The sequence below is a fragment of the Pleurotus ostreatus genome (assembly GCF_014466165.1).
Source record: "Pleurotus ostreatus strain PC9 chromosome Unknown scaffold_1, whole genome shotgun sequence".
In the NCBI taxonomy this organism is placed as follows: Eukaryota; Fungi; Basidiomycota; class Agaricomycetes; order Agaricales; family Pleurotaceae; genus Pleurotus; species Pleurotus ostreatus.
This window is the reverse complement of record NW_023503156.1, coordinates 4,213,713-4,240,498: the sequence shown is the minus strand read 5'-3', so window position 1 is coordinate 4,240,498 and position 26,786 is coordinate 4,213,713. Positions and strand designations below refer to the sequence as shown.

The following is a 26,786-nucleotide window of genomic DNA, read 5'->3' as shown; positions in this document are numbered from 1 at the left end:
TTTATCCTACTATGCTGAAGGAATTCATTCTCAGGGAACAGCTAGATCAAAGAGAACTAATAAATTGAACTTCACTTCGCATTGCATTGCATTGCATTGCATTGTGTTGCATTGCGCTGCGTTGCCTGTCTATCTACTACAATTTGGGGGGTATTTATACTCTACGGATACTAAGGCTGTGCAAGGGTCAAGAGTGGTAGGCTGTGCAAGGCTGTGCTAAAGCTGTGCTAAAGCTATGCTAAGGCAGTGCTTAAAACCTGTTTCATCAGTGCCGAGCCTAAAACCAAGTACTTGCTTTATAATTGCTTAGTAAGGAAGAAATCAAATTCTTCTACATTCCAGAATATTCTTCCAAGTTCTACAGGTTACTGTATTGTCCTACAGTCTCCTATAATCTTCTTCAGCTTGTCTGAGTGAAGTGTAGTAATTGGTTGAATAATCCTGATGTAGGAGTGAAGATAGGAGTAAAGAGAATTAAAGGGGCTTTGGAAAAGGGTAATGTAAGGTAAAATAAGTCTGTGACCATAACACAAGATCCATAGGACTTGATTCAACTTGCGAGGTGATGTCTATGGATTATAGCAGTGTATGAAGGAAGGTATAAAACACTAATATTCATGTCACTTACTACAAATCCCAATTTGGAGTATGACAGCGCGGACTCTTCGAACCGTTGGTAATGTTCTTCGGACTAACGAATAGCCCATCCACCTTCCAGACCATGATGAACGACCTCTTCCGGGAGCTCATTACGGAAGGTGTGGTCATTATCTATCTGGATGACATTCTGATCTACACCAAGACGCGCGAAGAGCATCGCCGGGTTCTCAAGCGAGTCCTAGAGATCCTCCAGCGGAACAAGCTCTTCCTCCGAGCGGACAAGTGCGACTTCGAGCAGACCAAGGTGGAGTATCTCGGAGTTGTCATCTCTGAGGGTAAGATCGAGATGGATCCCGTGAAGGTTTCCGGAGTCGCGGACTGGCCGACCCCCCGGACTCGGACTGAACTCCAATCCTTCCTCGGGTTCGTCAACTTCTACCGCCGCTTCATCAAGGACTACTCGCATATTGCCCGGCCTCTCTTTGACCTCACTTGCGCAAAGGAATGGCAGTGGAACGACTCCGCTCAATCCGCATTTCTTCGGATCAAGGAGCTGATCACTTCGGAGCCCGTTCTGGTCTTTCCGAAGGAGGATCGGCCTTACCGGGTTGAAGCGGACTCGTCGGATTACGCTACGGGTGCGGTCTTGTCACAGCTGGATCCGGATGATGGTAAATGGCATCCTGTCGCATTCTACTCTAAAAGTCTACAGGCTGCGGAGCGGAACTACGAAATACACGACAAGGAGATGCTTTCAATCATCCGGGCACTCGAAGAATGGCGGCACTACCTTGAAGGCGCGGAGACTCCGTTCGAGATCTGGACGGACCACAAGAACCTGGAGTACTTCATCAAGGCCCAGAAACTCAATCGCCGTCAAGCCCGCTGGTCGCTATACCTCTCCCGCTTCGACTTCACTCTCCAGCACCGTCCAGGTCGGACAATGGGTAAGCCGGATGCTCTCTCGCGCCGCTCGGATCACTCGGATGGTAAGGATGACAACAAGGATGTAGTGATGCTCAAGCCATCCTACTTCGCTGTCCGTGCCACGGGTGTCACTCTTGAAGGGGAGGAGAAGGATATCCTCACGGCTATCCGGACTGGAGTGCGGAATGCGAAGTTTGAAGATGCAGTGGCGAAGGCGGCAGAGGAGCTGAAGAAGACCCAGGGCAGTCGCAAGACAGTCCGGAGCGCGGAATGGTCTCAATCGGACGGACTCCTGATGTTCCGGGGTAAGATCTACGTTCCGGACTCACCGGGCTTGCGTCGGACCATTGTAGCCCAGCACCATGACACTAAGGTCGCAGGACACGCTGGCAGATGGAAGACCCTAGAGCTCGTTTCACGCAGCTACTGGTGGCCCAACATGTCCCGGTACGTCGGATCCTACACCCGCCATTGCGACCTCTGTCTCCGGACGAAGGCCCAAAGGCATCCGCCCATGGGTGAACTCCATCCGCTTCCCATTCCGGATGAACGCTGGGATCGCCTGAGTGTTGACTTCATCGTCGAGCTTCCGGAGTCCGATGGGTTTGATGCCGTCATGAACGTGGTCGACTCCGTAAGCAAACGCGCCCACTTCATTCCGACTCACACCACAGTGTCTGCCCTCGGATCCGCAAACTTGTACCTGCAGAACGTCTGGAAGCTGCACGGACTCCCTCGGTCCGTTGTGTCCGACCGGGGTCCACAATTCGTCGCAGAGTTCACCCGAGAAGTCTACCAGATGCTCGGAATCAAGCTGGCTGCCTCCACTGCGTACCACCCTCAGTCCGACGGACAGACGGAACGGACCAACCAGGAACTCGAGTCCTATCTCCGGATCTTCGTCGGAGAGCGTCAGGACGACTGGGCTCGCCTCCTACCTATGGCGGAGTTCGCGTACAACAACCGGGTCCATGCGTCCACTCAGCAGTCACCCTTCCTCCTGGATACCGGCCGTCATCCTCGTCTCGGGTTCGAACCTCATCAGCCACCATCTCGGATGGAGTCCGCAAACGAGTTCGTAGACCGGATGAAATCCGCAGTCGACGAGGCTCAGTCCGCATTGGTCAAGGCTCAGGACGACATGAAGCGCTACTATGATCAGCGTCGGACTCCTGCTCCGGAGTACCAACCGGGTGACAAGGTTTGGCTGGACTCGTCGGACATCAACCTTGCCCGACCCTCCCGGAAACTCGGACACGCACGACTTGGTCCTTACAAGGTCGTCCGGAAGGTTGGCAAGGCAGCGTACCGGCTCCAGCTCCCTCCGGGCTTATCCCGTCTCCATCCCGTCTTCCCCGTGGTCAAACTCTCTCCCTTCGTTCCGGACCCCATCCCGGGTAGACGCCCTGTCGCTCCGCCACCTCCGCAGCTCGTTGACGGAGAAGAGGAGCATGAGGTAGAAGAGGTCCGAAATAGCAGACGGTTCGGTCGGGTCCTGAAGTATCTGGTGCGCTGGCGAGGCTATGGTATCGAGCACGACTCCTGGGAGCCCGCGAGCAACCTCCAGCATGCCGCCCGGAAGGTCAAGGACTTCCATGATCGTCACCCGGACGCAGTACGCGTACTCCGGACGAGTCCGATGAATCCGACGACTGCTCTACCTCTCCGGATGACTCCTGCAGCACTGGACCAGTCCTGGGAGCGTTGGCGCAGTCGGAAGGCTCCGGGCTCCGCGCAGTCGTACTTCGACATCTTCTCGCAGCAATCCGGAGTTTCGGGGTTGGTGAATTCATGGCGCAGCAGGCAGGAATCTTCGCGTCGGGTCGCCGCAACCTTGAAGGGGGGGTGATGTAAGGGGACACTCCTATTTTCTCCTACTCCCCCTGTCCCGCCCCCTTCCTCCTCGTTCCTTTCCCCTTTCCTTCATTCCCTTTCCTTTCCTTTTGTCCCCTTACCTTTCCGCTTCCCTTCCGTTCACTCCCTTCGCATCCGAGCCCCGTCCGGTGACTCCAAAGTCTTCCCGCACTTCGGACTCGCCTCGGACTCGCTCGGACGCTTCGGACTCGCTCGGACTCGTAGATACACTTTGGGGCTCGTCCGGGCTACCTCTATCCTCCTTTCCCACTTCATTACTCCTTGTCCCCACTTCCCCAGGTCGCTGGCACGACTCCTGTACGTTCCCCTTCCACTTCATTATCACATGCCCCCTCGTACCTTGTGATATTCGTTCGTACCTGTGGCTGGTGTACTGTACAGTTACCCTTCATTCCTCCCACGCTACTACAGTATATACTTCGCTTCCTAGCATGGAGAATCCCCATCCTGTTCTCTTTGGATTCTCCCTCTGCTAGGCCTGCGCTGTCGGCCATCTTGAGGTTGCCCTTACATGGACCCCCTGGCAGGACCATGGTTGATTTCTTCTCTATTTGTATGACAACCTTTTGCCCGCTCAAATATTGGGTTTGACTCTCGTCTTCCCCCTTATAGTACACCACTTTCCATCATGGTTCCCAGGAACCTATTACTACAACTTTGCGCGAGAACGGCGATGGTCGATTGACAACCTGTACAGCCAACCGTATGAGCATGTAAAGGAGTAAGCAGTGACTCTCTATGTCATGTATTCGCAATTCGGAGGCATGACTTCTCTTCTTCATCAGGCTCAAGGCAGCGCCTGGCCTTCATTTCTTCTCAAACAACTGGAGGCGGTCTCTGGGAGGACTCTTACAGATGAAGAAGTAAGTGACATCAAGGGGTCTGCGGCGGTCATCTTTGGTGCTGGTGCGGAGACCGTAGGTTTGCTGCTAGTGTTTCTTGCAATACAGACGTGACGCACTCCGATAGACATGGACCAGTCTGGAAACATTTCTCCTGGCTTTACTGCACTACCCAGAGGTGCAGAAGAAGGGACAAGAGGAAATTGACCGTCTTGTGGGGTCTGACCAGCTCCCGACGTTTGACGATTACGATGCATTGCCGTACGTTGGGTGTGTCACTCAAGAGATATTGAGGTAGGTTTTCCAACCTGTTGATTACCACTCAGTCACAAATACTCTAATTCTGGTAGATGGCGTCCAACTGTTCCCATCGGTGAGGGATCTGTACGTTCTAGGGCGATACATCAACAATTCTGACAAGGTCATCAGGCCTACCCCATCGCTTGATGGAGGATGATATTTATAAAGGCATGTTCATCCCAAAAGGCTCTGTTGTCTTTGCCAATGCCTTGTATGTCTTTTGCTTTCTTGTATGCATGAATGTCTTACCAGTAACAGGGGGATGGCTTTAGACGAGAATATTTATGCAGAACCCACTAAATTCAATCCCGATCGTTTCTTGCCAAAGTCCGGGGGCGGAAATGAAGAACCTTATCTGGGTGCCACCTTTGGATTCGGGCAAAGGTCACTAATCGGCCATGTTCTGATGAATTCACCCACTGATGTAGTTGTCAAGCAGGATATGTCCAGGAAGACATCTCGCGACAGCCAGTATATGGATCGCGGTTGCCACACTCTTCGCCACTGTTGATATTACCAAAGCAAAGGACGAGAATGGTGATGAAATCTTGCCTGAGATTCACTTCCAGACAGGACTCACTAGGCAAGCAAATCTTTGAAGATTGACTATTCAGTGGTCTAAACTGTATGCAGCTGCCCAAAGAAGTTCCCATGCACCGTTACATCTAGGTCAGAGAAGACCGTAAACACTGTGAAAAGCGAGTGCGAATCATCCGGATAAATGAACACGTATATAAAAAAGATATGTATACATAGTTAGTAGAGTTTATCTTGAATCTCCTCAGCATGTCAGGGCACCTGGTCTTGAAGGTAGTGTCCTCAGTAAGGCATTCTCTTATAAGAGACAACTAGTCGAGTCGAGGACGAGCACAAGATTTTGCAGATGCTAGCTCCTGCAGGTTCCTAGGGGCTTATCAGGAGTAGTCACGTGTACTCAACTCCCCGTTTCGGGCACAGTTCCGCTCGTTCCTGAATCTTGCCCTCACCCACGGAACCAAAACGAAGTCGACGACTCGACGTTACCCTTGAATCACGAAAAGCGGAGGTATCAGGGGATGTCAGAAGTCTGAACGGGTATATCTCCTGTGAGCGGTCTTATGAGGCTGAGCAGAAATTGCGTTCCGACTTTCTACCTTCCCAGATACGTGTCAATCGAATCAGCTTCCACACCACAGAACGTGTCCTCGACCACCACTTACACGTCGGGCTTCGCAGCGAGCCTATGTACTCAGCAGTCTTCGCCACTCTCTTACTTGCCTTGCTTGCTTTCGCTTCACCTAATGCCAATGTATCCAGTTACAATCCATTTCAGGCATTAATCCTCAAGACTCCGCCGAAATCTGGGCCACCAATTTGCTGCTTGAAGTCGCAAAAGAATTCCGATCTACTGGACGACGATGTGCTACTCCTTTCATTTGAAGAGTGGAAGGCTAAACAGGCCGGACTGCAGGCTAGAGAGAGTGGGGATGCCAGGATAGAAGGACGCAACGAGAGTGGGAGAACTAACGGTGACGATAACCAGAATGGGGGTGGCAACAATGAGACGGACGGCGCGCACGCTTCTGCTCCAGCGTCGAACTACCAGGACTGGGACGCTGGATACATCGAAGAACAATCACCTCACTTCAGGGTGCCTTTGACCGACCGCTTCAATTACGCCTCCTTGGATTGTTCAGCTCGTATCCACCTCACGCATCGTTCGGCTAAGTCTGCTTCCTCCATTCTCTCCTCAAAACGCGACAAGTACATGCTCTCGCCCTGTCGTGAGGGGAAGCAGTTCGTGATTGTGGAATTGTGCGAAGACATTCGAATAGACACAGTGCAGATGGCCAATTACGAATTCTTCAGCGGGGTGTTCAAGGACTTTGAGGTCAGCGTAGCCAAGACGTACAATCCGGACAGCTGGGTCGACGCGGGGAGGTACAGGGCGAAGAATATTCGTGGAGTTCAATCCTTTCACCCGCCACGATCACTGCGAGATTTCTACCGCTTCATTCGTATCGACTTCCACTCTCACTACGGGAACGAATACTACTGTCCCATCTCTTTACTCCGGGTTTATGGATTGACGCACTTGGAGCAATGGAAGTGGGACATGTGGGAGGCGGAAAGTAAGGCAAAGAAGGCTAGTCCCTCGGACAGAGCCATCGAAGTTGTCGCAATCCCAAAGCAAGTACAATACGCCGAGCCCGTTGTCGCTGTTATCTCAGAGAAGCAGCCAGCAGCAGAGATTACTTCTAGGGTATCGACGGTTTCGCTTGCATCATCATCAATTACATCGGATACGATATTGCCTTCCATGCCAGCCAACGAAGCACCCTCGAGTTCACTATCATTCGAGAGCAGCTCAACGGTCACACCTGTCACTCAGTCCGCCCCTGCTACGAACACTCATGAAATTAACGATAATCAAGCTACTGGCTCTCCATCTCCCCATCATTCTACGGACACCTACATTTCATCCCAAACCACCTCTCAAGCTACCATCGTCACATCGTCGTCCAAAGCATCGTCGCACAGTGCCAATCAATCTCCCACAAACAGGACGGAGTCTCCGTCGTCGCCCATCTCTTCTACAACCACCCCTCATGCCACCCCGATTCTCCCATCTGACGATTCGTCTGCAAATACAAATTCGTCTGTAATCTCGACTCCCGCATCTGTAACTTCATTGTCGACGACAATCGTTGCGTCTACTTTAGTCAAACCGACTGCACAAAGTTCTTCCACTGTGTCAGTTCAACATGCCCCGCCGCCACCGCCACCATCACCATCCCATGGAAGCCCTTTTGCCGCTGGCAATGGTGAATCCATATATCGTGTTATCATGAATCGATTAATGGCATTGGAGACCAACCATACACTGTACGCGAGGTACGTAGAGGACCAGATTGGGGGTATTAGCGAAGTCCTGAGAAGACTGAGCGAGGATGTAGGGAGATTAGATGGAATTGTAAGCCTTCTTCCCGTTCTCAATTCGCGTCTAAACATAGTGATTGTACAGGGCAAGGGCCAAGCGCAGATGTTCTCTAGAACTGTCAAGGAATGGGAGAAGTACCGGAATAGGGCTGATAATCAATACGTGGAACTCATGCACCGCGTCAATTATCTTGCTGATGAGGTTCGTCTCCACCGTTTGAATCCTCTGGCTATCTCACAAGTTGTTGACGTCCCTAGGTCATGCTAGAGAAACGCTTGGGCATAGCTCAGCTGTGCCTTCTGCTCGCCGTTTTAGTGTTTATGGGCTTGACGCGCGGTTCCAGGATGAGTGAGGGCGATTTGCAGTCGCTACTCGCGCAAAGGATTGCGGACAGAGATCGGCGCGAACGAGACCGGGAGCGAATGATTGGAAGGACTGGGAGACTTCCAAATGCAGGAAGGGTGAGGGAGTGGGGTAGGAGACATCTGAGTAGTATCAGCGGCGACTGGGTGAATCGTTTTGCGAGAAGTCAAAGCCGAGGGAGCGATGATGTCCAAACATCGGGAGAAGCGGAGAAAGAGAACATTGCGCCTGCCCAGCCGAAAGACCCTAAACATGGTAAGCATATTTCTTGGAGATTAGTCGGCCTAATTGGGACAATTTGGGATAGCAGGACTAGTTGAGTTCCCGTCGTTGAGCCGGAAGCCCCCAAACCACACCAAACGTCGTATTGCTGCTAAACCTCGCTCCCGAACACCGTCTCTCCGCACCCCCCTCTCTGCATCTAGATACTATCTCAATCCAACCCACCTCAGCAGCGGAGGGTCGCCTACGACGCATCGCGCAGCAAACGTCGAAGCACCCCCTACTTCAATGATCCAGAAGGCTTACTCCCAAGGCCATATGGGAGGGATACCTACGACTGCATCGTGGTCCGGTGTGGTTGGAAGAGAAGTGATACCTCGATCAAGCGTGAAACGATGGGCGAGAAGTGCGCACTTACATGAAGTCAAGATTTCTCGCAGACACGCTCGGTCACGGACCTCGAGCGACGCCTGCGGCGAGCCCCGAGTTGGTAAGGTGGGCGGGGACAGCAACCAAGCTGCTGATAGAAGCGAAGAAGAAGTTGGTACGGAAAGGCAGATAGACGACGTTTTCACATCACCGCCCTCTTCGATGAAGGGGAATGGGTATCTTTCCGCATTGGAACGAGGTCCTCTATATGGCCGACATGCACCCCACTCACTATTGGTGTATCCTGGACCAAGTCTGGTGAGACGACGGCCCGCCGGCGGTGAGGGAGAGAGTGATTGGGTCGATACGGACGCTACAGAGAGTCTTGAAGGGGGCTCCGAGTTCGGTAGCCTCTAATGTGGATCGCTCGTAGGTGCTAGAGGTATCACTACTTCGTGAAAAGCCCAACGTATCCTTGACCAATTCTCGACTCTGGCTTCCCTTCTTTCCTGTCTTCATTCTTACGGTTTCTGGATCCATTTCTTCGATTCTATTTAACTCGATCGCATTGTATATTATTTTGCACACATCTCTTATTGGTTACACTGTTCACATCCCAAAAAAATGAAAGCAAGGGCCTGTCGTCTTACCGAGTGGTGGTACGCTGAGATGGGTGGTATAATGATACATTGGCATTTTGATATAATATGTTACATCTTTTGATTTGTCTAACACGGGGGCAATACGATGACATAGTACAATGCCGAGGCATAGGCATGCCTGCTACTTGGGGTATGAATCATCGTAAAAAAGGCATGGTAAAGGAAAGAAGAAAGGGGGGATACGAGCAGCGAAGTTGCTGCACATGGGGATCGCGGGGGTGGTAGAGATACAGAAGGAAGAGTGGTTTGGTGGTATAGGTGATGATGAAATCAGAAGATGTCGGAAGGAGGGAAAAGAGTGTTCAAATCAAAATCGAACGGTTCCGTACCAAAATCCAAACCCTCCAACTCTTGCGAATTGTCAGCGGACCCGAAGATTGGCGACCCTGAGCCTACTCGCTCGCTGAGTCCCAGTTCGTACTCCTGCAAGGCTTGGCTGCGTTCCGATGCTTCCTGGTAAGGCTCCAACCCTGGTTGGAGATTAGAAAGCATGAAGGGGGGAGGTGAAGTGTCGGATTCAGAGTAGGGTGGTGTGGAAAGTCCTAAAGGCGAATCGTCGTACAAGACGTTTGCGTTATCGACATTGCTATATGATTTGTTGTCTAAGATGGGGTAGGATGGTGACTGAGCTTGAGAAATGTCGGGATTCTGTGAAACGATATAGTTCTCTTGCCAGAGCAAGGGAGACTCGATTGGGGAAGATGGTACGAGGGGCGTCGTCGACGGCGTCGCGGTGAAATCGCTGCTCCATCCAGAGAGGGTAGTAGCTACCGCTGTCAGGGGGGAAATATATCGAGTGCGAGACAAGTCTTCAAACGCGCCGATGCTATAGTTAGGTATCTGAGTAGAGCCGTCTGGATTGAAATGACCTTGCATCGAACCCGTGTAGCTAAGCATACGACTCTGGGGCTGCAGGCAAGCTGTTAAGATCCAACCCCTAATCACGAACGAGTAACACATACCTGACAATCGCTGCGGAAGAAGGGAGTGCCGTCGTAACCAAACGATAAATCTGGCGAAGAGAGTGAAGGTGGTGGTATCGGCCTTGGAATCGCACCAAGAGGAGGGTATCCAAATCGTGTATAGTCAGCTCGGCTGTGAGGGACGGCAATTGGTCTAGCAACGATCGACCGGGATCGTTGGTGAATGTCTGGCCGCTCTATTTGTGGGAGTGCGGGGAGAGCTACGGGTTTGTATGGCTGAGGAGCTGATGCCGACCTTCGTCGCGCCGCTTTCACCGCTGGATCGACAAATTTGGGAGCAGTGTCGAATTGAAGGGGCGTAGGGAGAGGCTGCTGGGCGTGGATGGTGGGCAAGAGGGAGGAAGAAGAACCCGCCGGGGAAGACGATACCGAATGCCCTTGCGACTGCTGTGGGGAAGTAGACGCCATCCGGCGGCGCAGGCCGACAAGGGACGGGATACGGCGAGGCTTACGCCTTTTTGAATCCTGTTGCCGCTTCTTGGGCTTGAAACGATAGTCGGGGTTCTTCCTAGCATGCTCCTCCTTCTCCAGAGAAGCCATGTCCTCAAATACCTTTTTTTCTTCTTGCGTGAGCTTCGACCAAGCCTCTGAAGCACGCTTAGATAGCGACTTGGCGGCGATAGTATCATTGACAACCGGGGTATCGGGGAGCTGACTTTTGGTGTGTTCGCGGGAATATTTGCAACGGAATATGATGAAGCTGTTTCGAGGACGGCGGACGTGTACAGGATCTGTCGAGCCACTCGAGGGGGTGGATGGGGAGGAGTTGGTAGGGATGGGGATAGTGGGAGGGGTGGAGGGTGTCGCTGTCCTTATTGGTGTCGTGGTATGTCGTGAAGAATCGTTAGTTTCAGTGCTAAGAGAGTCGTTATCGTGGTGGGTTTTGAATGAAAAGAAATTGGGAAAAGATCGTTGTGGAAGGGGAGCGTCCACGTTAGGATCGTTACTGCCTGAGGACCAACCAAGAAGGCGAGTGCGTACGGCAGGCATCGTGCGGTTCGTTAATGTGAAAGAGAGGAAGAAAGAAGGATGAGACAAGACAAGAGTTAACGTCGGGCTTAAATGTGGTCCACCAGGAATTACCGGACCCCAGCTTGGCACTATCTTTGCAAATATACCATAACTGGATTGCGATCGCTTCCTTTGTCGAGGCCGTCTTAGATCCTGACTACAAATTCTGAACCAACACAGTGTATTGGTGCTGGCGCAATGGTAAACCGGGAGAGGGGTCAATTGCTTGCTTCGAGGCCTGTCGATGAATGTCTGTCAATATCAACGGTAGAAAATAGTTGCGTTAAACTACTCAAATAAAGCAATCACTGACGATTGTTCACTACGTGGGCAAGCCTCCTTACCAATCATCGGTTGCTTTAAATCGAACCAGCCGAACTCAGTACCTGAACGAGCCTCCTAATGAAGAGGAGACAATTAACACTCACGTACGTATGTCCCCTGGTATTTGTTGCAGTTGTGGCATTGGAGACAATAGAATTTTGGGTCCCTGCAAATTCGAAGGGCACAAGTAGGGACGTCGAATGCTAAAAGGAACTACTCCATATACATCATGGATTGAACTTGTCCGCCAATCAGATTCAGCAGCTGAAAGACGCTCAAACCCCTGTATGATTTGCACTCTCGGCACTATGTCGGTTACGAGCACAAAACCGGCGTTTGGTCATGGGGTTCCCACTTCCGACCTCCTTTAACTTAACTTTAATATATTCTCGAGCGTTCGATATTGGGGAAGACGAAACAAACGGTGATCTAGGCCTTCAAGGCTGATACGCCTTTCGTCTATTACGATTTGGGCCATCTTCCGGGTTCGACTTTGGATATTCCTGAAAGCCAAAAGCTCAGGCAACGGTGGTGAACCTAGGTATATCGGGTGTCATATTGGTACTTAAAGCTCTGATTCGGAAATTCTCGTAATGAACATACCTACGTAACCTTAGGTAGCCTTTTGTTGATCAATCCCCGTATGTCTGTTGACATGAAAAAAGACGCGGACAAGATTTCTTGCGGCCGCTGCACCTCTCCAAGATGCTCTACTACTGTGTGAAGACGAGTTTACTTGGTTTGTTATGAAGAGAGTCTGTAAAGCGTGCAGCACCCAGTGCGACGTTGTGATTGGGTGTTGGCGTAGATATGAGTAGACCTGAGTTTGAATCAGTAGTCACAAGGTAGCTCCACCAATCCCTGCTGAGCGCCTGATGAGGTAAGCCTGACACATTAGGGTTTCTCTTCCACGAAGGCCAGCAAACACCTTCATGTTTTTCATGCGGTGATTCCGCTGTACTCTGTGCTCTCACCACAACTTCCTAATAATGTACACAAAGTCTCGGGACGTTCTACATGAATCAGAGGGAGCAGAGCTGTTAAAGAGGGAGGCTCCTGTAATTGGGGGATCAGTCGGAGGTGAGTTTACGCACGCGACCTCGATCCACTAGTACAAATTCAAATAACCAATATCTGTAGGATTTGCTGCCCTTATAGTGTGCTTGGTCGCCGTCATAATTCTCTCTCTTACAGGGATTGTGTATCTCTGGCGAGACGATGGCCCTTTGAGTAGATCGCACCGCTACGGCTCTTCCAACTCTAGGGGATTCTCCTTGCCAAAATTCACCAATTTCTTCCAGTTTGGTGCCTATCGATCATCTGGGCATTCAGCGGCTCCCCTCCCGACACATACGCCAACGTCCTCTATCAAAATGAGCAAGGAATCAGTCCAAGGTTGGGCGCGAGCTACATCGCCGGATGACTTCGATCCAGATGGACTGCGACAACTCTCATACGCCCATGCATCCCGCTCGCTGTCGCTATCCCCGCCACCTTCCACTTACTCGCCATCACCCGCACCGGGTTCCCCATTCCAACCACCAATGCGACTAGACCCAGCATCAAGCGTCGTACGGTTCGAGAATTCCCACAACGTAACGGTTTACCATCCGATTCTTTCCGCGTCACCCCAGCCCAGCATCCCTACAATTACGACGATACCATCGAATCCCCCTTCTCCGCCACCCCCACTACGCACTGTTTCTCCGGAGCCCATGACTTTTAACGACAGCGACGCTGATGAAGGATATAAATTTGCTGTCCATTCTGGAGTAACTATGCGGACCCTCCAAAGAGGTACAAAATTCGTTGAATCATTGTAGTCTCATCTACGACGTATCCTACCGGACGACGCCTTCTGCTGTGCCAATGTAGCTGTATTTATCACTTTGTACTTTTGAAGGACCTACTTGAACTTTCCCCTCCGTTTCTGTACGCTTATTTATTCGCCTTGGGTTAATAGGGGTCTGAACATTATGCAGATCAATACGAACTTGGTTCTTACTTTGTAGGTTGCAAGTTTATTCGACAGGCTGTCACAAGAATGCACTACTCGGAACCGACGAGGTGCAGATCTTTCAATAATGGCTTCTATTTTTAGAAGCTAATCCATTCAGCTGATTATTTGCACTCCTCACACATCGCACAATAAGGCAGTGAGCTCAAGAATCAAATTTCATTTAAGGTCAACTTGTTCAGCCTAACACGAGGCCTGTCGTCATACTTCTTGGAAATATAGTCTACATTGAAAGGGAATTTCAGTTTTCAGACCCACGCAAGCCTCAGGAAGCGACCTACCTGTCTGGTTAAAATTCAGAATTAGGCTTTCTTCAAGTTTCCGAGACCGATGTCGATGCAGGTCTGCAAAGTAGGGGCAACATGATAAGCACCTTCAATATATAGGAAGTTGACAGGAACACTTACTCCACCGGCAGATGCGTTGATGCAAATGAAGGGCCAGCAGCAGGACACAAATGTTGGGCTACCGCACTTCGTGACCGAGCATGCGGCGTCGGACGACAAAGAATAGTTTGCAGCAAGCGTAGTGTCGGAGGCAGGCAGTGCCTGCACACCGGCGAGGGCGACGGCGAAAAGAGTCAAACTGAGGGATTTCATCGCTGGGTATGTCCTTGTCTGGCTTGATGTACACAGTTGAGGCTGGTTTTTCTAGCAAAATCTAAGGACTGTCTCGTCCGTTAGTGCTTTGGTGGCCACAACGCCAAGCCCCATGGTAGATCCGACTTTGACATAGACCTTGAGCCCTCTGCCGTATGCGCCATCTAATCACCACAAACAAGGGAGAAGCACCTGTTGAGGTACGAACAACCCCGAGGATATGATGAATATCCACGATGGGGAGAAACAATTCAAGCATTTGCACATGCACATGCTCATCGCATCACTTCGAGCATCGAGACATTCTTCGCCCGACGTTCAAGGTCAGAAGTCGGAGCCGCGACAAACAAGACAGATGGGACCTGACTAGGTTTACGTTGTTGAGCCATATGACTGACACTCATGCTACGCGTGTCGACATTCCGCTGATATTAGGGTATTCTTGTAAGCAATGTACATCGATAGATCAACCACTTAGCGGCACAGATCATAAGGGTGGATACAACAAACTCCCGCCTGCCCTTCCTCCAGCCATAGGGCATGCGACTGCAGTCAAGCTGCACTACTTCGGGGGGTCGCCCGTCGTGGTATTCCAATCTGTCCCCACTGGCACAGTCCAATCTCCGTGGCAGTCGTAATTCCAATCCGTCTGCCTTATGATTTCCTTCTGTGCCGTGATGAACGCTTCAACGGGACACATCCCGTCGCGCTGCTCTGGGCACCCTTTGATTCCAGTCAAAGGCACCACGCCGTCATTTACGATGATCCGGATCTGTGGGCCTGGGGTTGACGTACATTCTAGCACTAGACGAGACTGTCAGGAGAGAAAGCGAGTGACAAGCGTAGGACAAACATTGGAATTGCATGTTGGTCGCAAACGGTGCTAGCTCGGACACCTTGAATTTACGATTGAGAGGAATCCGATCATAGGGCAAAGGGCCATCAGCAGCAAGGGTAGTCAAGTTCAATGCAGTGATCACTATCGCCGAGTTCAGAAGGGGTAGAGGTTCGATGAGGAAATTAGACTTACCGTTCAATACAACGACCTCGTGTGTAGCGTCGACATAGAGGCTCTGACCGAGGGGGAAGGTGATGGGATTGTCATTCAGTGTCGAATTGGTCGATGAGTTGTGGGTTGCAATGGGTGTGTGTGTCAGACGAGCGATCAATTCCTGGATGTACCCGATACCCTGGACACGAGCGACGGGAGATCCGAACGCAGAGTTATACCAGAACGTCAAGTCCAAGCTAGAGAGAGAATGAGGTAAGAACCAGGTTGCTCTGCCATTCAGCCGAACTCACGAGTAGTCGAACCCGTCCCACTCTTCCGCGGTGAAAAGTTCACAGAACTTGGAATACCCGATGGCCACAGTCTGGATCCGAGCAATGAGAAAATTGCTGCCCGCACGGAGAAACAATGTAGCTGCTGACATACCTCATAAGCGCACATCTGTTGCATGGTGAACACATCTTCATATGTCAAGTCAAAACCTTTGAGATGGGCCTGAATTCGAGAGCGCGCGTCCCGAAGGTATATCGGAGCCCATTTCTTGACATACCATAGCCCACGATCAGACTTCAATTTATCTCGGGCGTTGGGGCATCTGTCACATTTATCGAGGAATGTCTGTCTTGCTGCTAGCAAGGCTACTCACGTATCATACGGGGCCAAAGTGTTGTTGAACTAGAGAAATATGATTGAGGTGAGGAGGATAGGATACGTTAATATTACTTACGCCATCAGCTTCGATGGTTATACTTTGTTGATACTTCCCTTCCAAGGGATGGCCGAAGAAACCAAGAGCAAAGTTGATCGCAGAGTTCAACATTCGATCTCTACAATTCATGGAGTTAGAGAGCGAATGTATGAAATAGAAGGCTGCTCACTGTGACTCCGTCCGGAAGATGGGGATGGTGTTAGTCTCGGTAAAGTTCTGGAGACGTTGGGTGTCAAAATCGATGTGTGAACCGGAAAAAAACACTGACCTTTAGCAAGTATCCGTATTTCAACCTCATAGAAATCCCCAAGTCATCTAGTCAACGACATAAGTCGGGGAAACGCAAGACGGAATCATGACATACATAGTTGTTGCCTGCCGAAGGGCGTCAACACTAGGCTTGATCAGCGAGAGAATAGTGCGAAATTAGGCTTTGTTTACCTTCTTCACCTAGCTTGTAGGTCCTTTAAAAGAGTTCAGCAGCGGCAGTAGGGCGTCAAGATCGCTACTCACCAATCACTCAAGAAAGACAGGGGCCCAGAGGCATTCCAACTCTTCGTGTCGCTGTTTAACTTAGTTGCCAGATTGGCTGGTCCACCGTAAGATGCTGGATGAAACATAAGTCATGATCAAGATAGAACTGGCGACGACTCACTCCAGGCTGTAGGGTATCTGGCTCCATGTCTATGTAACAAGTGCATCCCCGTGATCCTGCATGTCTCTGGCGGTTCCGGGCCGGAGTCAAGCCCAAATGCATTCCGCCCAACACTGTACCAAGGTGATAAGTTCCCCCAGCTCTTCAGAAGGCTAAACTTCTTTGTTGTCGTTTCTGGATCGCTGGTTCCTTTCACCATAGACTGGGGCACCACGAGGTGGGCTGCACCAGTGTGTAGTGGATACGCGGGTGCGGTGATGATTAGGGCTGCTTCAGCACCAGTAGGTGTCCCACCTGGATATCCCACGTCGCTTGGAAATAGCGTCGGGTATGCATTTGTTGGGGACGGTGGGGGGAAGTGGTGTCGTTCCGTCGAGCCAACATATGTGGGCACCACGTTCGCATGAACTTGCCCCGCTGAACCTCCGTCAGAATATCGCGGCGAGAAGCAATCCGTTCCGCAGAAGGCGTACTGTCCCAAAAAGCAGGCTAGAATCCCCCCGACAAACGCTAGTGAGAGGTGGAGAGAAGTGAACCTAGGCCGCGAGCAACTCTTCTTCGGTACGACGGCCAGTTCTTCTGGTTTCTCGACATCGTTTGGGAGGAGGGCGGCGCGTTCGTGGTCGATTTCAGTGGCCTCGTAGCCTTTGTAGTGTTCTCCCTGCTCGACGTCAACGTCGGGAGTCATGGCTGGGTGCAAGTGTCGCGGCGCTTCAAGTCAAGGGACAGTGACTGGAGATGCCTTGTTTGGTAATGTTAAGAAATTGAGCGCTTAAATTGAGCGCCTATAGCCCCTCCTCCTAATTATTTGTCCAGGGGCGGGGATAGGACTCATCCTTCCGTACTAGGAGACGGCGTAGAAAATGAGCAGCATAAAGTTACCCCGGGTAAACTAATTAGACCATACACTTGCTTGAAATCCCTGCGAACCTTGCCAGGATTATGATTTAGTGAGATGCGAAACTTGGGGATATTCATCAGTTCATCAGGTTGTCTTACTCCCGCCCTTTGGTCGATTAAGAACTAGATTTCTCTCCTTTAGGTCCGCCACCTTCTATTTTCTCAGATTATGACTTCGACAAACATCAGCTGAGTGTTGATCACGCTGTGAGTGATGCTTCTATGGACTTCTTATACATTGAGCGCAGGGCCAGTGTTTATTCCGAGCAATGTACGATGTATTTGTGGAGCGTTGGCGGTCGATCTACACCTTGGTGAGAATAATTCACTGCGAAACCCCGGCGACTAGTACATCATCAGTGTTCCTGCGATGACCTCGACGGTCATCCTCGAAACTTCCTGCTCGGATCCCTATTCGCTCATCGGGTAATTTATGGGTAGAATGTAGAGTCGATGGTATAAAAAGACGAAAGCTCGATGGCTCTCCCTATCCCAAAACATATTTCCCCGTCTTCACCATGAGGATCACAACATCCATCGCATCACTCTGCCTACTTTTCATCGCCCTCGTTAATGCTGTCTCTGTCTCTGTCTCCTTCGACCAAGTGTATGACAACCGCGCGGGTTCTATGACCACTGTCGCTTGCTCCGACGGCGTCAACGGCCTTATCACCCGGTTTGGCTTCCAGACGTTTAGTGCCGTACCCACATTCCCTAATATCGGGGGAGCGGGTGTTGTTGCTGGGTTTAACTCGCCCAATTGCGGCACATGCTGGTCTTTGAGTTTCCAGGGCACGACTGTCAATGTCACAGCCATTGACCATGCTGGGGCAGGGACGTTCAATATCGCCCTCGCTGCGATGAACACCTTGACGAAGGGAAATGCAATTCAGCTGGGGAGGATTACTGCGAATGCCACACAGGTAGCAGCATCCGCCTGCGGTCTGTGATGAGTTTACACATAGTGTACGTCTGAGATGGCCCAGAGGGAACGTTATTGTCTGAATTAACCCCCTTAGCTCCAAAACTGCAATGAAACAAAGCCATGGGACTCACTGTACTCGTATCTAAAAAGCTTCTCGTCCTTGTTACCTTCGATACCGGACCTTCACAGACTTTCGAACTTCGTCGTACACGCTGTAGTATTCGGACACGGAACTTGTGTACTTACTTATCCACTCGAGCTCGAGGTGAACTGTAATTTACAACGAAATCGGGAAGGCTTTTGCTTCTTATGTACGATCGGCGCCACACGTTGCTGAGCTTCCTTAAAGTTTACTTGAGAGGTACTCACCTATAAATGCGAGTCGCCCCCACATGTCTCCCCATTCTCGATGAAGTTCGCACTATTCACCAAGCTCGCCCTCTTGACCTCAGCTACTGGAGTACTCGGCACTACAGTCGCGTACGACAGAGCATACGACGATCGTAGCACACCCCTCACATCCGTCGCATGCTCTGATGGACCACACGGTCTCATCGTCCGAGGCTACACAACATTCGGTGACCTCCCCAATTTCCCATTCATAGGCGGAGCCGAAGCGGTCGAGGGATACGATTCCGCGAACTGTGGATCATGCTGGAACATAACCTATACCAACCCTGCTGGTAGGAACAAGACCATCACCATGTTGGCAGTTGATGGGACGACGAGGGGGTTCGTCCTTGGGGTGCGAGCAGCAGATATCTTGACTGGAGGTCAAGCTGTCCACTTGGGAAGAGTGAACGCGACGGCGAAACGTGTTGCTGTTTCTGTTTGTAGACTCTAGGTAAAACGAACTTTGATGGTAGTCTCTCACTTACTGAAACTCGATCGTCGATCTAGGTAGTTTTATTTCTGGACGAACAGGCGACACAGTACAACTTTATTCGACCATGTGTGTTCCTGTAGAATCCAGTTCAGTTTATTGGGGTTGTAGGAGGACACTGGCAGCTGTAGACCTGTACCTATGGCTTAAGGCTCTCCGATTGATTGATTCGATGACTCCTGTGCTATCAGTGAGGACTAATACGCTGCAGCGCCGTTCGCAAAAGTTTGTCATCCTCAACTCGCTACCGACGCTCGCTGTGGAACGAGAAACGGCATAACAGTAAACCCGAAGGGATATAAGCCTCGTCCGAATACGTAGAATGCTATTATGAAAACGCCTCCCTACAACAATGCATCGCATTCATTAGCTACGAGACGAGCTGCCTTGTCAGACCTAGGAGCCGTGCTGCAGGGAAAGTGCTTCGGTCGGCTACAAATTATTGAGAACATCATACGTCCACGAAAGCTCTCTGCGCACCTTGTTAGTCCAGTTTCATACTCTAGTTCCGGTATAATATCATTGCCCGCTTCATCCTTGACCTTGGTGATGTTGATTGTGGCAAAAATTGTGGCAACAGCAATCCATATACTCCCCGCCGCGAGATGTCTTCCCGGACAGATCCTGCGAACAAATATATCGGCAAAATATACGATCTCCTAGTCGAGAAGTAACTCGCCTTCTGCCAAATCCAAATGCAGCACCTAAAGGTGGCTCTCCGTTGCCACCCTGGGACTTGGGCAAAAAGCGGTCGGGATAGAATCTCGTCGGTTCTACGTACACTTTTTCATCCAGAGCCATACCCCTGTTTGGTTGGTCTCGGTCAGCAACCATGCGCTGGTTAGAGAATAGATTAAGTTTAGACATACATAGTGTTAGCGAAAATGATCGAGCCCTTGGGGATGAACATCCCTCTGTAAATATCATCTTCCGTTGAACGATGGGGCAATCCTGACAACACCAGGGGTCAGTCAAGTTTGGTTGGGGTTAAATTCTTTTACCGATGGGGAGGGCGGGGTGCCATCTAGACGAACAAGTGTGAAGGTTATACTACCTTAGATATAGCAAACAAAAGCGATACCTTAATATCTCTTGTGTGACACACCCCACGTATGGCAAAGAATCGAAGTCATCAAAGGTAGGGAGCCGGTCAGGTCCAATAACGCGGTCGATCTCTTCTTGTCCTTTCTTCTGCGCCTCTGGGTAGCATAACATGGCCAAGAAAAATGTTTCTAGGCTGCTCCAAGTCTTACGGATGTGTTAGATGTTGGCGGTCTCTGTATGAGAGAGCAGTAGACTCACGGTCTCAGCACCTGCTCCAAAGATTATGCCAGACGACCCCTTAATATCTCCTATTTCTTCGTCTGTGAGAGTTTGCCCCGACGTTGCCTCTAGTTGATCCAGGAGAAAGGATGGCTGCGCCATGCCTTCAGCCTGACAAAGGAGCTTTCAATAGCCCTTGACGAACGCGCAAACCCTGAACTCACCCTCTGCTTCTTCACGTATTCGTATGGCTGGTTATACAATTTGTCGACTGCCCATCTCCAATTTCGAGCAAAGGTGGCGTAATATGTTCCGGGAAACCACGAGGGGAGATGCATTACTATAGCATACAGTGCTCAGGTCAGTATCGACAATGCTCCAAGGTCCTCACGTACAAATGGGAAAGAGATCAACCGCAGTTCCTCCCGGGGGTCCACCATTATTCAGAGTGTACCCACAGTCGTGCGCTGTCTGCACGAACATATCGTCATCGGTCAGAATCTGGTGCCCATACGCAATGCGTATCACTATGGCAGTGGTGTACCTGACACTCTAGGTCAGTGGCAAGAAAGAGATGCGCATTGACGTTCAATACCTGCTGACGAGATGTTGATATCCCTTCGTATTCTCCATCAGTCCTTGGGCAAGAAGAGATGCATTCTGAAGTTGGATGGGCTGGAACTTTGACCGGCGGTTTTCGCTGAAATGTGACTGAAGGAGCTTGCGATGTTTACGAAAGCGTGGACCATACGGCAAGAACGCCAAGTTTGGATCCCATCCCATTCTGAGGTAACTCATATCATTAGAATACAGACGAAACACCAGTGAATGCCTTACGCTACGTATACAGTGAGGTTTGGTCGGTCGCTATACAGTCCGCTTCGTTTCTCGAGAAGATCGGTTGCGGCCTGGGTGCTATTGAGCACAATGATGTCGCGTCCGAGTGCTTTGAGATGAATGACATCGCCTGATGGGTTGTTTAGCGTAGGTGAGGGGAAGGATAGCGATGAATCATGCCATATGTTTTCGACCATTCATAGAACACCTGCTCGTGCTTGTCAGATGGCATGACTCGGAGGTGCCCAATCAAAGGATCAGCCGGTGGACCAGGTGGGAGAGGGGGCCGTTTCGTCGAGCTGCGTTCGAGATACGCGATCAGACATACTAGGGCCAGGGCAATAGCGATAGGTGTGTTATCCATGGGTACTTTGATGGATCCATGCTGTGTTGACTTGCCTTTGTAACGAACTCGATTTGTCGACGTAAGCCGGTTGTGGTGTATTCCAACCACGAGATCCGCCGGATTATTTGAATGAATTATTCATGTCTTCGATCATCAGCGGTGACTTCGAACCTGTGGCGATGGGTGTACATGTAGAAGCATCGAGAAGGTGTCTGCCGTGGCCCCGCACGACCGCTGGAGTGGCGCAAAGGTGTGGAGAGTTGAGAAAGAGTCAATATTCCTAGGATGCTATTGGTGAGATACGACAGGTACATAATTCATTGAGTAGAGCGTGTAAGAAACTACACGTTGTGACGAGCGTTAAACTGATAAGGCCTCACACTCGCTGGCGACGATCCGTACTATATTCTCTGATCGGGGTGTCATGTTGCATCGAAATTGTTTTGGACGACTAGAATGAATTGGTACCATATAAGTATACGTTAAGAGCACGCTGAATCCACGGACCTTGTTATGCCCGTCTCAAAATCTACTTCGGGTGTGATCTCGTTGCCATTTTCATCCGTGGCTTTCGTGATATCAACTGTTGCGAATATCGTGGCAACAGCAATCCAAATGCTTGCTGTTGCAAGATGTCTGCCTGGGCAAATCCTACCATATACGTCGTGAGCAAGGGGAAGCTATATATTTAGCCCAATGAAGTTACCTTCGACCAAACCCGAAGGTAGCGCCGAGATGAGGCTCTTCATTGCCTCCCTGGGACTTGGGAAGGAAGCGATCTGGATTAAACTTTGTTGGGTCAGTGTACGTGCTTTCGTCCAACGCCATTCCTCTATCGATTTGGATAAACGTCATTAACAACTCGACAGACGGCGCATGAACACGTACTTAGCATTAGCAAATATGATGGATCCTTTCGGAATGAACATTCCCCGGTAGATATCATCCTCTGTGGATCGATGAGGGATGTCTAGCCATCGCGTATTGAATCACCTGAACGTCGATTCACCGGAAACCTACCTATGGGAACGGACGGATGCCATCTTAAGGCGGACCAGGGTAAGCATTGGCGCGTTGAAAGAAAGAAGGATAGAGCTAATTACCTCAAGATTTCTTGCGTTACACACTCGACGTACGGCAAAGAATCGTAGTCTTCGAAAGTTGGAAGCCGGTCCGATCCAATGACTCGATCAATCTCTTCTTGGCCTTTCTTCTGTACTTCCGGGTAGAGCAGCAGGGTCAGGATGAACGATTCAAGACTAGACCACGTCTAAAGGGGGGGACCTGAATGTTCGTTGCTGATAATATACGGAGATTTCTTACTGTCTCGGCTCCTGCACCAAAGATAATCCCCGCAGAACCTTTGAGGTCCTCGATGTCTTCTTTACCGAGGGCTTTTCCGGCAACTGCCTCCAATTGAGTAGCGAGAAACGACGGTTCTGCCGTGCCTTGAGCCTGCCAGTTGGTCAATGGAGGGACCCACTTCTCAAGTAGAGCGATAGCTTGCCATTTGCTTCTTCACATGCTCGTACGGAAGGGTATATAGTTTCTCGACTGCCCACCTCCATTCACGGGCAAATGTTGCGTAATAAGTCCCTGGGAACCACGAGGGGAAGTACTGCACTAAGAAGAAGGTGAGCGAGGTCTGCGACTATTCGGGGTAGATCGGTACAAACGGATAGGAAAGAGGTCAACCATCGTTCCGCCAGGCGGACCCCCGTTGTTCTGACCATACCCACTGTCGTTGGCGGCTTGAATAAATTCATCATCATCAGAGAGGATTTGATGGCCGTAGGCGATGCGCATGACAATCGCCGTGGTATATCTATTCCACGAATGACAAGGCAATCCAACGTGCGGTGTGATTGAGCTTACCGGCTCAGAAGATGGTGATAGTCTCCTTTGTTTTCCAATAGCCCCTTGGCGAGAATGTGGGCATTCTGAAGTTGGATTGGTTGGAACCGAACGATAGCTTGTTGAGTGAAATGAGAATGGAGGAGCTTTCGGTGCTTGCGAAAGCGCGGTCCATATGGCAAGAACGCAACGTCCGGGTCCCAGCCCATCCTAATAAACGGTTTCAAAAATCACCATTGTAATCTGGAGGCAGTCGACATACATCACGTAGACGGTGAAATTAGGCCTGTCGCTGTAGAGAGCACTACGCTTCTCGAGGAGCTCTGTTGCAGCTTCAACACTATTGAGAATGATGAGATCCCGTCCGAGGACCCTTAGGTACATAACGTCGCCTGGCATTTACGACATTACTATCAGCATCGGAACCTGGTTCTAATATAGCCTGAACGCACCGTATGTCTTCGACCATTCATGAAATACGAGCTCTTGCTTGTCAGTTGGCATAATCCGTAAGTGGCCTATCAATGGGTCCGCCGGAGGGCCAGGAGGAAGAGGTGGTCGCTTCTTCGACCTACGCTTGAGGTAGACCGTCAGAAGTAACGCTCCTAGAGCAGCAACTGTAACTGAGCTCTTCATGAGGTGCAATTGAGGGGATTAAAGAAATTCAAACCCGCCTATTTATATGTCATACAGACTCCTTCTGCAGTATTTGGATAGTTCCGGAGACACAGTGGGCTCTGCGATCTGATCCCATTGGCACTATATGCAGAAGCGAGAGGAGCACTTAAAGGCTTATACTTACTACACTATATCTCAATGTCCGGTTGCAACGGCGGGCGTTCACAATCACGTGAGCTAGTTAACTTTGGAGAACAACCATTCGAGCTCCAGTTCAAAGTCGCAATCCAGATTCCACGCACAATATTCCAGAAGCGATAGCATTAAACCAGCATATGTATAAGTAAGTTACAGAGCCCATCTAGAGAATAGCAAATACTTATACAATGAAACGCATAAATAAACAAGAAGACATCCAGCAACATCAAGTCGTAAAAACGTGCACAGCAGGGAACTAAAGTAAACTGCCAGCAGACAGCGTTGGAACGTAAAGCGTGTAACTACATCCAAAGCAAATGGATAGTGAGTGCGTCTGCTTGCGATTAAGCAGTAATTGTGATGGTAAGTCAGCGAGTGTTGGCGGCGCCATAGTCAATATGAAGCCAATGGCGGCCAGGTGACCAAGGGGCCACAAGGTGCCGATGTGTCAAGCCACGAGGTGGCGAATCGAGGTGTGAGCGGTAATGTGAGCAGGGTGTGTTAGTCCAGGGGGATGGGTGAGTCGTTAATTCCGAATATCGTTGACCTCTTAGAAGGTTTCGAGAATAGCCATCGAGAAGTCAGAGAACCACACGCTTTGGTCCTTAGTAGATGCGAAGTCGGTGCTGGAGCCTGAGAAGCAAAGAGTATAAGAGATCGTTGAAGAAAGGAAACAAAGATGAGTACACACCTCCGAAGAATGTCTGCATTTGAATGCCACGGAATTTTCCAGCGTTGCCGTCCCTGAGCATCAAACCAGAAACGCTAATGACGCTCTTGCCCTCAACGAAGAGTTCAAGTTCGCCGTTGGCCTTGCCCGCGTCGTTGAGCTTGACGCGCTCGCTGACGGTGGTCCATCCTCCGTCCTTGAAGTGGAATGCGCCGCGACCAACACTCGCGCCGTAGGTCGGGTTGCAGTCGCTTTGGGGCGCAACGGAGCACTGCTTCTTGTTGGCAGAGAACTCAGGGATGGTGTACGGAGGGAGGTAAGTGTAGAACTCTCCCTGGCCGCCTGAGCGCCACATGAGACGAGCGGAGAAGCACTTGGTAGAGCGTCTGCCACCGGAGCAGCTGATGGCCTCATCATCTGAATCACCACCGTAAATACCAGGAAGCTTGCCACCCTTGACCCAATCGAAGCCCTTCTGGAAGAAGACTCGGTAGCCCAAGGTGATCTCCTTTGCGTTCTCAAGTCCAAAGTTCTGGGGACCCAAAGCGTAGAAGGACAAGCCACCTTGGGGCTTGTGGGTGAAGGTGTAAGAGCCCTTGGGATAGTTGGCGCGCATTCCCTTCTTGCCATCAGGAGCGGAGACGTAGTCGTGGGAGAGGGCGGAGAGGAGACGCGTGGGCCTGAGGGTTGAATCCGAAAGAGGGAGGGAGTTGGGGGCAGAGGAAGAAGTGGACCATGACTTGGAGAAGCCGGAGACGGGGAACAGGGCGTTGGATGAAAGTTCCTTGCCGGGAGTTGGCTCAGACTTGACGGAAGTCTTGGCTGGGGCTGCGGATGAGGAGGTTGAGGAGGGGGCTTTGGAGGAGACCGTGTCGTTGTCTTCATCGTCCTCAGTCTTATCAGCGGGCTGCGACTTCACGGGGGTTGCCGAAGGAGCAGCCTTGGGGGCGTCCACTTTGGTGTTTGTGGAAGGCTTCTCGGTCACGTCATCATCATTGGCGACAACCTTGACGGCTGATGGGGTGGCGGCGACAACGGCGATGGTAGATGATGGTGCGACGGCAGAGGTCTTGGGGCGGCAAGTAGAGCGACGGCGGTGGGGGTGGAGGGGACGTGCATCTACGAGGGAGACGAGAAGGAGGCCGAAAATGAACAAAAGAGCTGAGATCCTGTAAGTGAACATATTGAACTCTAGATTTTGACGTCTAAAACTATCTAGAGGAAACGAAGAAGTGGCCGAGAGGATGGAAAACGGCTACTTGGAAGGAAAAACGACTGGACTGGACTCGGAGGAATAAAAGGGAGAGGGAGGATGTGGAAGGAGTGGAAGAAGGGGAATGAAGTAGGAAAAAGTCCGAATGGAAAAATATAAGCAACGCGATGTCAAACAGCCAAGACCATCATTCATTCCACCCTTGTGTACCTTTTCACATGCCGACTTCGGCACGCTAGAAACAATGATATTCTCGTCAAACCATTGTTCCCACCGTACTAATTGTGCACACATTTAGTTTTGTTTCATTCTGGTTTCAACTTACTGCAGTGTTTGCTATCGCGACTACCAGTAGTTTGAGAGCTAATATCTGTCGCAGATCATCCTGTTTCGGCTTGGTCACATGTAGTCATTTCCTTTAGCACCTGGTGCTGGCACCGCGCTAAATGAGCGAGGTTTCAATCACCAATCGAACGGAGCGCATAACAGCGCATACGGGAAAAGCTCGACAGAATAGGCCCCAGAAATATGGTCACTCGTCTTCTATCGGAACTCTGCACCACTTGGGGGTGCATACGTGTCAGTTCTGGGCCGGGTACCTTCGTTCAAACGACGCCTCATGTCGATCTGATATCTGGTATGTGCTGCGGTAATGGAACGCCGAAACCTGGGTATCATACCGGCTCAATGGA

General features: G+C 50.7%; 11 protein-coding genes across 11 annotated transcripts; 5 read left to right on the top strand and 6 right to left on the bottom strand.

Moving 5' to 3' along the window:
• Positions 1–3,933: 3,933 nt before the first annotated feature.
• On the top strand, positions 3,934–5,143 carry PC9H_001557 (uncharacterized protein; the record flags this gene model as incomplete). Its single annotated transcript, XM_036771207.1, has 8 exons — positions 3,934–3,955; positions 4,015–4,115; positions 4,188–4,319; positions 4,372–4,538; positions 4,595–4,617; positions 4,674–4,755; positions 4,803–4,928; positions 4,981–5,143. 8 exons carry the CDS (start codon positions 3,934–3,936, stop codon positions 5,141–5,143), a joined length of 816 nt encoding a protein of 271 aa, XP_036637052.1.
• A 623-nt stretch (positions 5,144–5,766) lies between these two features.
• Positions 5,767–8,835, top strand: PC9H_001556 (uncharacterized protein; the record flags this gene model as incomplete). Its single annotated transcript, XM_036771206.1, has 4 exons — positions 5,767–7,497; positions 7,549–7,665; positions 7,722–8,082; positions 8,135–8,835. The coding sequence occupies 4 exons, from the start codon at positions 5,767–5,769 to the stop codon at positions 8,833–8,835; spliced, it is 2,910 nt and encodes a 969-aa protein (XP_036637051.1).
• Positions 8,836–9,350: 515 nt separating this feature from the next.
• PC9H_001555 (uncharacterized protein) lies at positions 9,351–11,053 on the bottom strand (the record flags this gene model as incomplete). Its single annotated transcript, XM_036771205.1, has 2 exons — positions 9,351–9,989; positions 10,043–11,053. The coding sequence occupies 2 exons, from the start codon at positions 11,051–11,053 to the stop codon at positions 9,351–9,353; spliced, it is 1,650 nt and encodes a 549-aa protein (XP_036637050.1).
• A 1,334-nt stretch (positions 11,054–12,387) lies between these two features.
• Positions 12,388–13,221, top strand: PC9H_001554 (uncharacterized protein; the record flags this gene model as incomplete). Its single annotated transcript, XM_036771204.1, has 2 exons — positions 12,388–12,478; positions 12,539–13,221. 2 exons carry the CDS (start codon positions 12,388–12,390, stop codon positions 13,219–13,221), a joined length of 774 nt encoding a protein of 257 aa, XP_036637049.1.
• Positions 13,222–13,717: 496 nt separating this feature from the next.
• PC9H_001553 (uncharacterized protein) lies at positions 13,718–14,014 on the bottom strand (the record flags this gene model as incomplete). Its single annotated transcript, XM_036771203.1, has 2 exons — positions 13,718–13,759; positions 13,823–14,014. The coding sequence occupies 2 exons, from the start codon at positions 14,012–14,014 to the stop codon at positions 13,718–13,720; spliced, it is 234 nt and encodes a 77-aa protein (XP_036637048.1).
• Positions 14,015–14,576: 562 nt separating this feature from the next.
• PC9H_001552 (uncharacterized protein) lies at positions 14,577–17,075 on the bottom strand (the record flags this gene model as incomplete). Its single annotated transcript, XM_036771202.1, has 14 exons — positions 14,577–14,818; positions 14,868–14,993; positions 15,045–15,262; positions 15,317–15,387; positions 15,450–15,618; positions 15,670–15,698; positions 15,751–15,850; positions 15,902–15,948; positions 16,001–16,047; positions 16,097–16,126; positions 16,174–16,196; positions 16,246–16,339; positions 16,388–16,804; positions 16,940–17,075. 14 exons carry the CDS (start codon positions 17,073–17,075, stop codon positions 14,577–14,579), a joined length of 1,749 nt encoding a protein of 582 aa, XP_036637047.1.
• A 730-nt stretch (positions 17,076–17,805) lies between these two features.
• On the top strand, positions 17,806–18,237 carry PC9H_001551 (uncharacterized protein; the record flags this gene model as incomplete). The annotated part of the gene is made up of 1 exon (XM_036771201.1): positions 17,806–18,237. The coding sequence occupies one exon, from the start codon at positions 17,806–17,808 to the stop codon at positions 18,235–18,237; it is 432 nt and encodes a 143-aa protein (XP_036637046.1).
• Positions 18,238–18,621: 384 nt separating this feature from the next.
• Positions 18,622–19,056, top strand: PC9H_001550 (uncharacterized protein; the record flags this gene model as incomplete). The annotated part of the gene is made up of 1 exon (XM_036771200.1): positions 18,622–19,056. One exon carries the CDS (start codon positions 18,622–18,624, stop codon positions 19,054–19,056), a length of 435 nt encoding a protein of 144 aa, XP_036637045.1.
• Positions 19,057–19,954: 898 nt separating this feature from the next.
• Positions 19,955–21,392, bottom strand: PC9H_001549 (uncharacterized protein; the record flags this gene model as incomplete). Its single annotated transcript, XM_036771199.1, has 8 exons — positions 19,955–20,046; positions 20,097–20,119; positions 20,177–20,343; positions 20,398–20,529; positions 20,583–20,698; positions 20,754–20,902; positions 20,954–21,142; positions 21,196–21,392. 8 exons carry the CDS (start codon positions 21,390–21,392, stop codon positions 19,955–19,957), a joined length of 1,065 nt encoding a protein of 354 aa, XP_036637044.1.
• A 631-nt stretch (positions 21,393–22,023) lies between these two features.
• Positions 22,024–24,031, bottom strand: PC9H_001548 (uncharacterized protein; the record flags this gene model as incomplete). Its single annotated transcript, XM_036771198.1, has 11 exons — positions 22,024–22,192; positions 22,248–22,373; positions 22,430–22,511; positions 22,562–22,584; positions 22,645–22,811; positions 22,865–22,996; positions 23,049–23,164; positions 23,218–23,366; positions 23,417–23,605; positions 23,658–23,787; positions 23,848–24,031. 11 exons carry the CDS (start codon positions 24,029–24,031, stop codon positions 22,024–22,026), a joined length of 1,467 nt encoding a protein of 488 aa, XP_036637043.1.
• A 730-nt stretch (positions 24,032–24,761) lies between these two features.
• On the bottom strand, positions 24,762–26,064 carry PC9H_001547 (uncharacterized protein; the record flags this gene model as incomplete). Its single annotated transcript, XM_036771197.1, has 2 exons — positions 24,762–24,844; positions 24,903–26,064. 2 exons carry the CDS (start codon positions 26,062–26,064, stop codon positions 24,762–24,764), a joined length of 1,245 nt encoding a protein of 414 aa, XP_036637042.1.
• Between the last annotated feature and the right edge of the window lie 722 nt (positions 26,065–26,786).